This window comes from Ixodes scapularis, unplaced genomic scaffold (assembly GCF_016920785.2).
Source record: "Ixodes scapularis isolate PalLabHiFi unplaced genomic scaffold, ASM1692078v2 PGA_scaffold13__105_contigs__length_92229423, whole genome shotgun sequence".
Lineage (NCBI taxonomy): Eukaryota > Metazoa > Arthropoda > Arachnida > Ixodida > Ixodidae > Ixodes > Ixodes scapularis.
Window position 1 is genome coordinate 92,192,402 of NW_024609839.1, and position 13,849 is coordinate 92,206,250.

The 13,849-nt window shown below is 45.4% G+C and overlaps 1 protein-coding gene and 1 non-coding gene across 2 annotated transcripts in view; one reads left to right on the forward strand and one right to left on the reverse strand.

Moving 5' to 3' along the window:
* LOC120837602 (transcriptional regulator ATRX) overlaps positions 1 to 13,849 on the forward strand; it is a 45,503-nt gene that overhangs the window by 24,001 nt on the left and 7,653 nt on the right. Inside the window, exons 9-13 of the mRNA XM_040207088.3 lie at positions 2,941 to 3,036; positions 3,434 to 3,614; positions 4,827 to 4,964; positions 10,723 to 10,898; positions 13,064 to 13,315. Of these exons, the coding sequence (XP_040063022.1) occupies positions 2,941 to 3,036; positions 3,434 to 3,614; positions 4,827 to 4,964; positions 10,723 to 10,898; positions 13,064 to 13,315 (843 nt within the window). The remainder of the gene's footprint in view (positions 1 to 2,940; positions 3,037 to 3,433; positions 3,615 to 4,826; positions 4,965 to 10,722; positions 10,899 to 13,063; positions 13,316 to 13,849) is intronic.
* Positions 4,288 to 4,369, reverse strand: Trnay-aua. Its single transcript has one exon. It is a non-coding gene; the product is annotated as a tRNA-Tyr (tRNA).

The window sequence follows — 13,849 nt, forward strand, 5'->3', positions numbered from 1 at the left end:
CCAAATTATATATTAGCCTCATGATGAGTTTTAATATTTTTAAAATTCCGAAGCTCCGTATAGGTGGGAACGTGATCACTACCTCTATAGATGCGATGTCTGCAAACCATGTTGCTTGAGATGCTAGCGATGTCTAAACGAATGAGAGATCTGCAGCTGCTACGCTTAAGGTTCTGTATGTACGTAGGGCTACCGTCATTCACTAGGCAAAGATGGTGACATGCAGCCATATCGGCCAACTTCCTACCTTGAGGGTTGGGGTGTATACTGCCCCATATAGAATTATGGGCATTAAAATCATCTGTTAAGACAAATGGCCACGGGTAGTTGCTGAGAATGTCAGTGAGGTAATCTTCGTCAAATTTAGCTTTCGGTGGGATGTATCCAGAAATGACGGTGAAGTTGCACTTGCCATCAGTGATTGTAGCCACAATGTACCCATTATCTTGATGTGGTGGAATAGCGTGATGCACGTAGCTTAGGTCTGTGCGCAGGAGAAGGAGGACTCAACTTGGTCCTGTAGTTCGGGTTGAACAAAGATATTCATACCAAGAAAAACGAAAATTGTTTAGAAGCCTTGACTCACATATGGCCATTACAAGAAACTCAACAAGCTGCACAAAAACAAAACGAAAAAAAAAAAAAAACACCAGACCAGTTTTGTTCCGTGCACAGAAAGGGTTGTATATTCCTTTACCCTCTCCTGTGGGAAACGATATATCGGCCAGACTGGGAGATGTTTAAACGGTCGATTCCGTGAACACAACAACATAACTAGAACCAACTCAGGACATTTAGGTCTACATTGCCGTGATTGCAGATGTGCGGCACATCTAGATAGGAGTACAATGCTGGGCAAAAGCGGTAGCCAACTGGCTAGAGAGATAGTGGAAGCAGAACATATTTCCAGCTATGTCGATAAATGTGTTAGCACTCCATCGCTCACTTTAACAGGAAAATAATTAGCTTATCTTATCTTATTAGCTTATCTTATTAGCTCATATCATTGTCATTTAATGGGACGTGGAAGGCAAAGAAGCCAATATTCGCGAATGTATCGAAAAGGCGTAGAAGAAAAAGAAGTGTAAATATAGATTGAGTTGTGAGTCAGCGCTGTGTGAGTGTTTTACCTGCTGTGATTGTGTCACTAAGTGTGATTGTTTTTGTGGCCTATGGTGACGTGTCCTTCTGTGTAACCCCTACTTGCGCTGTTATTTTGAGACATGAGGAAATTGATGTTTGTGTGAAAATTGCCTGAGAACGGATGAACGGAGAACGGAGAAAGGCCACTCGCGTTCCACTGGAATATAATCGCATTGTTGTATCTGTCATCTATTGTGAGTGCTGTCATAATTATAATAAATGGTATTTAAATAGTAACAGTTGAGTTCACTCAACCATTGTTGCAGGAGCGGAATAAATGTGTCAATGAGTTGTACAATGTAGATGGCAATGGGTGAAGATAGGGTGCCTTCATGTGCCGCTTCGCGAACATGAAGGCACTCTAGGTGAAGACACGAGTTGAAGCAGTCCGCGTAAGGCCTTGATCGCAGTTCAAAAGATGTCTCCGATGCCCAGCGCAGGTGGCGGTGGTTCAGCTGCAGCATTTGATTGTGGAGTTCAGGCACTCTTGACAAAATTGGTGGCAATGTTACTTATAACCTTACATGTAGAAGGTTGGTAGTGAGCGAGGTCTTCTTGTGTCATAGGTACTGTGTTTGGGAGATGCGGAAAGGACTCGAGGTCTTCTGTATTAAGTTCTGTGCTTCTTCGTGGTTTATCGTGTGGCTTTTTGTTCTCCTTTCTTTCGGAAGGCTGTGATGCTGGGTGGGGCTCTTGAATTTGTTGTTTATGTGGCTTGTTAGTCACTGGCATGCACGCTGTTGGCTTTTGACTGTGTCCGGGACCAGATGTGTTATCGGTATTGTGTTCAGAGGCATCGGCTTTCATTGCCGCCTTCGCTGTTGCATAGTCTCTTCCGTGAAGAACGCGGTAACGAGCTACTTCCCTTTCTTCTTGCCATCTGGGCAGCTTCTAGAAGTAGAGGGATGGTCTCGTCCGCAATTGACGCATTTGGGTGGTCCATCTAAACAGGATGTCGAGTCGTGTGTTTTTCCGAATTTTGTACAAATAGACGAAGATGCACATGATGCAGCTGCATGTCCGAGGCGACCACAAGTACGGCATTGGGTTTGTTTCCGCACGTAGAGATATACTTTGTAGCGCACATAGCCTACACGTACCGTATCGGGTAGAGTTGGGCATACAAATGTTAATGCAACAGATTGTGATTTTCCCAGTCTTCGGATGCGGATGATTGATGTCTTTGCGAGTAGTGCCTGAGTAAGTTGGCTGTCGGTGATATCCACTGGTACCCCATGGATGACACCCATAGCCATGTTCTTAGAGCGGGGCTCGTATGCACTCATCGGAACCCCCCAAAGAGACTTGATAGGCAGTAAAGTGCTCGTTGTATCTTAATTGCGAGCGTCTACAGCAATCACATTCAGCCTTGAGTTGGGTCGAATGCTGTAGATTCCATCACGACAGTTTGCTTTCAATCTGTCCGAAAGCTTGAAGGCTTGAAGCTTTTGATGTTGGTATTTTGGTCGCCTGGTGTGAATATGACGGTGAGCCCAAGAGCCTGGCAGTTGACTGCTGGTTTGTGAGAGCTTGACTCTGAGTCCTTACTCTCCCTGCGTCGTTTGCGTGATTCAGCTGTCTTGTATTGGTTGTCGTGATCGTGTGGCTTTTCACTGGTAAGAGCATACTGTTCTCCCATATCCTCAACATCGTTTTAATCGTCGTTTTTTTTTTGTTTTTTTTCATTTTCAGAAAAGTTTTTAATTCATGTGTCAGTGTCGTATTCCTCAGGTGGTAAGAAATTTATAGTAGTCGTCAACAGGTTTGGCTGCGAGTTTTGCATGGTGTGCACTACAGAAGTCATGTCTAATCGAATTGGTTCCGAGGTTGCATCATGGGATTCCATCAGGCCTACCGGAGCGGTGCCGTCCAGAGGATCATCAGGAGGAAACGGTTTGTCGTGGTTACTTCCTGCGGTAGAGGTGTCGGCGATATTGCAGGAGGCAGTGAGAGTATTCTTCTTCCGCGGAGTAAGGTGCAAACCAGCAAATATTGCCAGAAATATGAACACTATATCCAGGCGCCGGCTTAGAGCAAGCTTCGTCGTCTTCTTCTCCGGGCACATTGCGAGGTGAATACTAAAACCATCGGTGTCGCGTGACATGACGTCGGGTATCACCTGATGTCGGTGTCGTGTGTCGTCACGAGGAACGTATATGTGCGACGCTTTTAGAGCAGCTTTGGAACGATGTCACTGTGTCGCTGACATCTAGGCTACATCCGAGTGCGGTCTTATGGTTATGTAGGTAAGGCATTAGCTAGACACCAAAACTTTTCTTTTTCGTGGCAGGTGCACGAGGTGTCGTCTATCAAGGACAACCACTCGCGGGTGAAGACCCTGGAGTACTGGCAGAAGAAGGGCGGAGTCATGATCATTGGCTACGACATGTTCCGTCGGCTGACCAACGAAAAGGCCATGGGGGTGAGCAAGAAGATCAAGGAGCGACTGAGGAAGGCGCTGCTCGATCCAGGTAGGCCACCACCGTCGAGAACGATCGAATCCTGCGAACGGCCTTGTCTACCTTAACGCAACGTCCAGGATGCATGCCAACCCAAAAAACCTGGAATTGTCGGGGAATGCGTGTGGAAAAGTGGAAGAAATTGTCGTAAAATAGGTGTAGTCTGGGAGAACGATTAATGTGGGCGGAGCAGTGACACGCAACGAAGCGGAAGAGTGCGACGTGCAGTGGCAAGGATGGCCTTGGTGCTTGGTGACACTTGTCCGACGCGTCGGTGAGTAACGTAAGCCACCATCGGATTCACAAGATTAAACAGAAACAGCTCTAGAAACGGCTGCCTCTACATTTTCTTTTTATTTCTAATGGTCAGGAAATTTAAGCAACATATTCATAGAAAAACCTGAAAAAGTCGGGGAATTCGTTGCATTTAATAAAGTCTCCGTTTTTTTTTTTATTTTAATGCAGCCTTTTCGGGAGTTTTCCTTTAGAATGAGCTTGAAAACAAGCGCAGGTTGTATTCGAAGCGACGAAAAGTCTGGGCTGGCATTCCAGCCGACCGAGTTTATCGACACGATGTTCCAGGGTTTCCAGTCACGTAGAGTTTCCGGTTTTAGGGGCGAAGCTCCTTAGGGTCTAGCCTTGTCCGTACGTCCGTCCCATCTGCCTTAAAAAAAAAAAATCTTTGCACAGTCGACAGGATTCGAACCTGTGCGGGAAGACCCCAATGGACTTATAGTCCATCGCCTTAACCACTCGGCCACGACTGCGGGACGAGTAGGGGGCTCTGAGATGGGGTAGTAACTCAAGAGCTGGGGTCGTCATGGATGAAACGTTGCATGTAGCCGCTCAACGTCTATACAGGAGAGGGAGCTGCGGTCAAATGCGTATATAATCGCGCTAAACTTTGCATGCATTGGCTCAACGTTTATAGACGAGACGGCGCTGCGGTCAAATGGATGGATCCGCTAGAAGAACCACTGGCTCTGCATTTTACCGACCATAAAGCAGTAATAATGAAGTCGAAACACAACCCGGAACTCAGCACTACCTATGAGCAATAAAAAAAATCGGCACCATCAGCACTACCTATGAACAATAAAATCAGTATCATCAGCACCACCAGAGCTTCGCCCCAATCAACATCATTCACCACGTGGAGATGCGGTCATTTTTTTGTTCTTTAATCTCGTCGCCACAAATGTCGGCGACGTTCTTGCGTCCCAGGGCCGGACATCGTGGTGTGCGACGAAGGGCACATTCTGAAGAGCGACAAGACGAGCCTGTCGATCGCCATGAACTCGCTCAGGACATGCCGGCGGATAGTCCTCAGCGGAACTCCCCTCCAGAACAACCTGCAAGAGTGTGAGTTTTCAGTAAAATTTGAGAGGGAGGGTTCAGTCTGTGCCACCTGGAAGACGTTCCCCAAATGTCAGCAGCATCCACGCAGCGCCGCCTAGCTCGCGTTCGGGTCTTGCAGCGTCTCGCTAGCCGCCTCGGTGGCTCCGAGGCGAGAGCGCCGGCCTACGGATCCCCAGGTGGCGGGTTCGAATCCCGACCGAGGTGTCCGCAATCTGACGGAGGGTTATTGCGGAGAAGGCGCCGTGTAACCGAGCTTTCGGTTGCACGTCAAAAGATCCCCAGGTGGTCCAAATTAATCCTCGGTCCTCCGCTGGGGCGTGCCAGATGCCCTCGTAGGTTTGGCACGTAAAACCCCCAAATTTGACTTTGCAGCGTCTCGCAACAAGCGCGACGCTAGCACGCGAAACGTCAAGTTGACTGCGTCTGCCGCTTTACAGCGACTTTGGTCCGGCTTCAGCGTGTTTTCCGCTTGGGCGGGTATTGCCGAGGCCCTGCCTTCTAGCTGGTGCAGCCTGCTGCTACATACCATTGGCTACAGTCGGCGTTACTGAATCATGATTTCCATTTTTCTTCGGTGTCGTCTCGTGCTTCTCGGTTAACTCAAAACGGCGGGGCACTGCGGTTCGCCATCGTGGGTCCCGGCGGGGCCAGATTGCTAACACGACTTTGATGAACGCTAAGAAGCAGAAAAATACCGCTTCCAAAGTCGTTAGCTGCCCTTCTTTGAAGCTTCATCTAGCGAAGAAATGCCGGCGTTTTGCTTTGTATAAAGCGAAGCTAAACGATCTAACTACTTTGACGCGTTATGGCAATACAAGCACGCCTAACCTATCTATGAATTGGGCCAGCTTAATATATATATACCGTAAAATACCGGGGAAGCGCCCCCCCCCCCCCCTTACACACATACACACAGACCCACACACTCACTGAAAACGGGGTTAATCTAGACATGTGCGTCTGTCCGGTTAAATCGGGCGCTTAATGTATAATTTGCAGAATTCCCCAGTTTGGCAAATGTAAATAGTGGGCACTTTAACGAAGTGGGCGCTTCCGCGCTATTTTACGGTAGATATCTAAGTATGGTCAGCTAGTTAAAATCATAAGCATGGCCCAACTAGTTCAGCTCCAACCCGGCCTAATCTGCCGTCTGCTTTGCTTAAAACTTCCTTGTTATTCTATTTATTTATACATTTAAATGCATCTAAAGGCCCCAGTGGGGCATTACAAAGGGGATACATGTAACATATACATAGTCGCACAATGTTGTAAGAAAGAAAAATATAAAAAGGGACACAGAATCACGCTCAACAGAACTTAACGATGAATACCATGGCTCATGGTCACGTACACAAGGATCTCAATCACGCACAAAAAAAAATACAGGGGCTGCTTAAAGGGGTACGGAATCGAAATTCCAGCGCTCTTTTTCTAGCTTAGATGTGTTGCATGTTGCATCATAACCTTAAGAACACGTTTTTCCTTGAAGGGCACAAGAAAACTTAATTTAAAGCTAATTAAACAATCATTCAATGTGCACCTGGTGGATGCCTGTGAAGCTTAGTTAAGAGGTAATCTCGCAACGTTACGAATTTCGCTACGTAGTCATGACGTAGCAGGAACCGTTCCGTAGCCGCACTAAACATCGGAGCAGCGCCGCTCTTTGGAAGTACCTTCAACTGTTGTAAGTTACCCCGGCCTGAACGCGAATGCAAAGCCTTTCCCCGTGCGCTTTGCCCCTTTGCGAAGGAAGCCAACGAGGCGCCATGATGAACTCGTGTGAATGTCCAAGAGAATGGGGGCGCTGCCGAGCAGAATGAGCTTAAACGAGAAATCGCAAATAAATGGGTGTGCTACTCGAAAAAAATGCGTGGACCGGAAGGTATACAGGACGTTCCGGGCGGACGCCCTTCTTCAAGTGAAAACGGAAAGGAACAGGCAAGGGTCATACACGTCACAAAAATGGGGTCGGTACATTGGCCAAGAGGGAGGGGAAGGCGAAACCGTCAAAAGACGGAGTACAACTTCTTCGTTTGTCATCTAACGCAGTAAATAAATAAAAAAAAAAGACAAAGCAAAAGCCGGGACGCGCAAGTACCACGGAATCTCGAACCTGCCCTATGGCGTCCTCCGCCGCGAGAACACTACAACCAGAATGGTCCTCGGGGGTCTCTGGCCGCCACAACAACGACCACAGTGGTTACGACCATAGAGTTATTATAATGTACGCTAGAGGTTCAAGTGGCGCTAGTGTGCCGACGCAAATTGAAGCAGACAGCAACCAGTCTAAAATGGACTTCCGGTAATGCATTTCTATGGGAAAAAGTGAGTGCATTTTCTCTCTGCGCTCGATCATAAGAGCAAATATCCCGAATAATTTGTACGTACTAGGTAGCTTGGAACGTTTCTCAGTCAGGCCGACGAAATAATTGGTCAGTTACGGTGTTTTTCTTTCAAATTCATCGCATTAAAAACGGTGCTAAAACAGCTTCGTACGTGTATTTATGTGCACTGTCGGACACTGTTAGCGCGAACACGACGTCGGCGCTTTTCAGCGTGGGGGATATACGTGCCAAACGAACGAAGAACATCTGGAAATTAAGAAAGACGGCAAGAACTACGCAGTAACACCGGATCAGTAACTACACGTGCATATACGATCAAAATTAATTGAAGGCCACGTAATCTATTCCTATCTTAAATAAGTAAGTACCGTTTTATTCTTTCTGCTCTGAGCGAAGCTGCTTGTTCTACGTTCAAAATATCACTCGCACGCTCGAAATCTTTGAGAACAAGTGCCCGATAAAAGCTACCCGGCAGAGGAAACAATACGAAGAGACAACTTTTATAGCCCACGGACTTTATTCTCTACGTTTTGAACGTTTTTATCCGCTCATGCACGACGGGGTCATTTTTATGTAGTGACAGGACTGGCATATTATCAATATATAACCGTCACCGGATTGCTGGCGAGCCTTGAACACACTTTATATTCCTTTCGATTGTAATTTTGCTTCGAATCGTCGCTTGTTTTTACACAACTGCTGCGGAACACACGTTTGGGACTGATATGTAGCGAAGTTAAACATCGGTCACTGATGAAGAAAAATGCGCTAACTAAAGCAATTACACTTTTGCAGTGTTAATCAAGGTACATACTATTCGGTACGACCCAAATGACCAAAGTGTTCCGTGTTATTTTCCGGCGAAGAGACAAAATGCACGCGCGTTTTCCCATAGGAATGCACAGGAGCACCGCAAAAGTAGACTGGTTGCTGTCTGCTTCAATTTGCGTCATGGAAGTCGCATAGACACTAGCGCCAGTTGAACCTCTAGCGTACATTATAATAACTCTATGGTTACGACGGGCGGACGCGCGGTTCGGATCAATTCGAGGAAGCCCCCCCCCCAGGTGTCGGGTGACGCGTGTTAACTTCGGCGCCGTTTGTCTAAAAATAGATTAAGTAAAAAAATACAGTTTTGTTAACAGCAGTACGGACAATTTACTGGTATTCGTTTTGAGTGTTAATTTATTTGCCTCCGAGTTCACAGGCCTGCCCAGTGCCGGAACCACCTACGCGGGAAGGCTGTTCGCAAACCGGCACAAAGACAAAAGCCACTCCCCCCCCCCCCCCCCAAAAAAAAAAAAAATAAATAAATAAATGAAATAAAAGAGGAGAAAACGGGCATTTTGAAACATTTGGTAATCTCTCCCAACCAACCCCTCCTCCCCCCTTTTCCCTTCCCTCCATCCCCCACGGCAACAAACCTCCTGATGGAGAACGCTTTTGGACTGGAGAGAAGTATTCCCACTATATACAACAGGATACACGTTAAAGAAGCCGGAATGACGAACTGACGTAATTAAAAAATATATAATGGTTAAAGGAAAGAAAGAGCAAACGATAAGGCTTCTAGAGAAAACAGAGAGGCAAGAGCGGAAAAGATATTCCACGAAATCGGCTACGTCATAGGAGAAGCGGCAACCCTGCTGGGGGGCGACCATCCGCGGTTACGCCGTCAAGTCCCGAGCCATCATGCACTCGCGCACCGCAAGTGCCGACTGTACGGCTGTGCAAGCGCGCCCGTCGCTTCAATTGCGCAGCCATACAAAAAAAAGGAAATGTCGCCGAGTTGTTTTTGTGATTTTGCTGTAAAGTTCGAAGCCGTCCTGCGTTTTTTAACGTCAAGATGCCTGGTAACGTCTCGGTGAGAGCGATATGCCGATCAACGAGTTTCCGAACGACGAGAAACTTCGTGCCTTCTGGATCCGGCTCGCACGTCCGTCCTTTCCGACATGGGTTCCGGCGGCTGGTGTTCGCTTTCCAAAATTAATACAGAGAGGGCGATGTCGGTGTCCTCATCCTCACTTGTGTCGTTCAAGCATACGTTCCCGAGGAAATTGTCCTGGGGCGCCATTGGAGTGGGCCACACGAACACGATGCACACGACTGATCTCGCACGTGAAATGCTCGTCACCCCACGGATACTTCGAACGGCTCGGTTGTAACGCGTTGACGCTGTTGAAGGCCCCCCTCCCCCAAAAACGCTGACAACGTCACCAACGGCAAAGCATAACCCCGCCAGCCTTGCTACGTCACCAATGCGAGAAATTTTTTTTATTTCATTTTCATTTATTTATCCCTAAGGCCCCAGGTGGGGCATCACGTAAGGGAGGGAGTGGACGAAAAGTAAAATACACTTTCACACTTGAAAACGACAAGAATAGAAAAAGGAGAGTCAAGATTACAATAGTAAAGAACACAAAGTACCGATATGGTTTAGTTGGGCATGATTAGCTCATGTGTAAGGAGATTTCCTGGCGAAACCTAATTGGGTCAGTAATGAGTACAACGCCGTCGGGAAGGGAGTTCCAGATGGCTATTGCATGGGGGAAAAAGGAACTTTTTTTTTTTTTTGCCGGAGATCCCATGACGCATCGCGCTCTCCGTTCGCTTCTCTTCGAGCGCTTCCTCGAGTGCACCGTTTGGAACGAAAAATAGAGCCAGTCGTTCAAAATACAAACGAGCGAATATCATTTACGGTTATTATCCGTCACGCTTGACTCATTTACGAACGAAATTTGTATATTTAAATTTTCGTTTCCGTACCCCTTTAAGAAGAAAAAGATAAACACAAAGCGAATGTCATGGTAATGATTTACGCAATAATGCTACAAAATCGTCGTGGTTTCTGGCGAGAGTAATTTCGCTTGACAGCCCGTTTAAGTCGGCCGTAGCCTATAATAGCGGGGAAAATGTATAATATATAAGTTAGTTCTGGCGAAGGGAATATGGATTTTGTTAGGGTGATCATGACGAGAAAAAATACGAGTGAGTGGGATGAAGTTATTTTCGCGAAATTCAGGTGATGTTTGAAAGATTTTATGGAAGTGGGATAGCCTAACAAGATATATCTTCACTTATGGAGCGTTAATAATCCTATCGAAGTTTTAAGTTGAGTGACGCTTACAGGTGTATACATTTTTTTACTATGAATCGAGTTGCCCTAATTTCTAGAGATTTTAGCCTGTCGTGATTTTAATGCGGGCTCGAAACTATAGATGCGTACTCAAACTTAGCTCTAACCCGGGTAGTGTATGCTAGTAGTGTAGTTTCTAATGCTGCCATATACAAAGGCCTTCTTAAAAATCCTAAAGATTTGTTAGATCGGTTAGAAATGTACTCTATGGTATCATTCCAGAAAAGATTGGTGGCTAGATGAACTCCCAGATATTGATATGAAATTTTGTTTGCTGCAGACCACTGCATGGTGCAGTTTGTGAAGCCCAACCTGCTGGGAACCAAGAAGGAGTTCTCCAACCGCTTTGTGAACCCGATCGCCAACGGCCAGTGTGCCGACTCGACGGCCCTGGACGTGAGGCTGATGAAGAAGCGGGTGCACGTCTTGCATCGCCTGCTGAATGGTTGCGTCCAGGTCGGTGACCTTTTGCGGCAACAGTCGTTGTTGGAGAGGTTTTTAGGCGTGCTTGTGAATCCGCCAAATTTGCCGAGAAAATTTCTCGGCTAAATTTTTGGCGATCTTCAGGAAGTCTTTCATTACATTTAAAACCAATTGCGATTTTCTGGTCTAACTCTCTACTTCCTGCGGACATGCCTTCCGCGAACAACCGACTTTCATCGTAGCATTACTGCAATTCAAATGTATCTCATACTATATGTATATGAGCATTATGGGACGCTTTGCGGCTCTATTTGCCATTCAGATGCTAACTTATCATATCATATACATGGCTTGCACTGACGTCACATCGCATACTTTTGACCAATATGAAAGAGAGTGAGAGGAAAGCTGCTTTTGCTGGAATTTTGAGCGACGAATTAATATTCTATAATCTACTGGGAGGTGAATAGCAATGTCTGAGAAAATCTGGGAGACACAAAAGAGGGTCCTGGTAAGAAGAGAGCTCCTTCTTCCTCTCTTCTCTGGTGACCATTTGAGCGCTCTTTGGATGACCTCGTGTGCAAGCCATGTGTTTGTTGAGTGCAGCACCCCCTGTATGTATAATATAATTAGTTATATAATAGATGCTGCTTGGTTGGTTCCAAACCAAGCAACAGATGGGAAAGTGCATACCCTTACAAAAAATGAATTGAGTCTCAATTGAAAGCGTAAAGGACTCACTCAATATACCACATTCAGTCTCAATTGAAACTCAATTTACTTTTTCTAATGAGTCCCCATTGAACCGTCCCAGGGTATTGGCCACTGAGTCTTAATTGAATTTTTAGCAATTGCATTTCAATTGAATTTTGGCAATAGTGTTTCAATAGAACTTTTGCTATTGAGTTTCAATAAAAAAATTGCAATTGACTTTCAAGTGAATTTTCGCTACGTGTTTCAATAAAATTATTTCAACTGGGTTTAAAAAAAAATTGCAACTGGTTGAGATCTTTTTGTATAATTTCTTAAAGCATGCAACATGAAGGAAACAAGGCACATGGAGGAAACGAACACAATCATCATAACTAAGCACTCGCAACCCACTAATTGTACTCCCCTTGTCTACCCCCCACCGCCTTATATACCCTACATAAAAAAGGTATTCATTTGGCCGGTGACCACCTCAGCATTTATTAAGGTTCCCAGTTTGCTATTTCCTCCTTGGAAGTCTCATGAATGATAAACAGTGTTTGGACGTCATTGGTCTCTATCCCTTAACAGAATAATAGAAAAAAAACATTGGTACAAGCAATAATCGTTCGGTGCAGTAATCTACAAACGACCAAACTCAATTGCATTCCTAATGGGTAAATTCAATAGGATCGATATTGAGTTTCTTATGACCAAACTCAATTGAATTCCTGATGAGTAAATTCAATAGGATCGATATTGAGTTTCTAATGACCAAACTCAATTGCATTCCTAATGAGTAAATTCTATAAAATGATATTGAGTTTCTTCTGAACAAACTCAATTGCCTTCCTAATGAGTGAATTCAATTGAATCGATATTGAGTTCTTAATGACGAAACTCAATTGCATTCCTAATGAGTAAATTCAATAGAATCGATATTGACTTTCTTTTGATAAAACTGTATTGCATCCCTAATGATAAATTCATTAGAATTTATATTGAGTTTCTAATGATCAAACTCAATTGCATTCCTAGTGAGTAAAGTCAATAGAATCGATATTGAGTGCCTTATGATCAGTCTCAATCGCATTCCTAATGAGTAAATTCAATAGAATCAAAATTGAGTTTCTAATGATCAAACTCATTAGACATTGAGTTTATATTGAGTTTCAATTGACTCTATAGGAACACAATAGAAAGTCGATTGAAACTCATTGACCATTCTTGTAAGGGTAAGGTTTGTTCAGAAATTCCATTGCATTTAAAAAAAGGGGGAAATGCCTCGGTGGCTCCAGAGCAAAGCGCCGGCCCACAGATCCCCAGGTGGCGGGTTTGAATTCTGGCCGAGGTGCATGCAGTCCGATGGAGGCTGATTGCAGAGAAAACGTAAATGAGTTTTCGGTTGCACTTCTAAGGATCCCCAGGTGGTCCAAACGAATCCCCAGTCCTTTGCTGGGGCATGATTCAGCACGTAAAACTCCCATATTGGATTCAATCGTGCGCAGCGCTGCGACTACAACGCCCTGAAGCCCTTCCTGCCACCCAAGTGCGAGTACGTGATCAGCGTGCGGCTGTCGGAGGTGCAAGTGCAGCTGTACCGCCACTTCCTGGACCACCTGGCCAGAGGGGGCCGCAACAGCAAGCCCAACCAGGGCATGTCCCTGTTCTGGGACTTCAACGTGCTGCGCAACATCTGGACCCACCCCGCGCTGCTCGTCATGAGCGCCGAGCGCGCCAGGGCCAAGGAGCTCCTCAAGGTCAGACCAATGTTCTTGGATAATGATCGTGTTGAAAGGCTCGATATATCTTGATCCTACGGATACAAGTCGGTACACGCAGAATGTTTCTCTGCGACATTGTTCCTTTTTTAATGCATCAGCTGCGTCAAATGCTAACGCATTTCACACAACGTGGTAACAGCAACAATTTCTACTTTTTTTTTCTTTTTTGATAGTTAGGATTTTATGATTTCAAAAGTTCATTTCTTGTGAAACTCAGAGGGTGCTTTTTCTGAGTTTATTTTTTGGCTGAAAATTTGGGGTTTATAGGAGCTTATTTTTGTTAGATTCAAAATTCTTTGTAATTCGCAGCCTGTTTTATAGTGTTCTTATACATTACAAAATTAAAAAAAAAATAAATAAAGCCGGGGTACCATGACCCGTTGACGTGAAGGAACCCCGACGTGCTAAAAGGAAAACTACCATTGCCAGTAGTTATAAATATCAAAGGAAACTGGAGTGGCGTCTCCCCAGGACCACTGAACCCGCGCTTTTATAAAGCTTAGTTCTGAA